The sequence below is a fragment of the Nematolebias whitei genome, chromosome 3 (assembly GCF_014905685.2).
Source record: "Nematolebias whitei isolate Nwh7 chromosome 3, NemWhi1, whole genome shotgun sequence".
Taxonomy (NCBI): Eukaryota; Metazoa; Chordata; class Actinopteri; order Cyprinodontiformes; family Rivulidae; genus Nematolebias; species Nematolebias whitei.
In genome coordinates this window covers 2,111,513-2,111,744 of record NC_056500.1, presented here as the reverse complement: position 1 = coordinate 2,111,744, position 232 = coordinate 2,111,513, and the positions used below count along the sequence as shown (strand labels likewise).

At 52.6% G+C, this 232-nt stretch overlaps 1 protein-coding gene across 1 annotated transcript in view; it reads right to left on the bottom strand.

Moving 5' to 3' along the window:
• trmt13 (tRNA methyltransferase 13 homolog) overlaps positions 1 to 232 on the bottom strand; it is a 5,972-nt gene that overhangs the window by 129 nt on the left and 5,611 nt on the right. The window contains exon 11 of the mRNA XM_037697767.1: positions 5 to 161. Within this exon, the coding sequence (XP_037553695.1) occupies positions 5 to 161 (157 nt within the window). The remainder of the gene's footprint in view (positions 1 to 4; positions 162 to 232) is intronic.

Sequence of the window (232 nt, the reverse complement as noted above, 5' to 3'; positions counted from 1 at the left end):
GTACAGCTGTCAGTAACATGTTCTCCAGAGTCACCTGAGGTTCCACGTATCGAGTCAGTTTGCCGCTGAAGCCTTCAGTCTTCAGGAAGTCAAGTCTGCCGCTGTCAATCAACAACTTACAGAGACGACCGACCTGCTGTCGCTCTTCTGCTGAGGACAACCTGGAGACAGACAGACAGACAGCGGTTGAGGACAACCTGGAGACAGACAGACAGCTGTTGAGGACAACCTG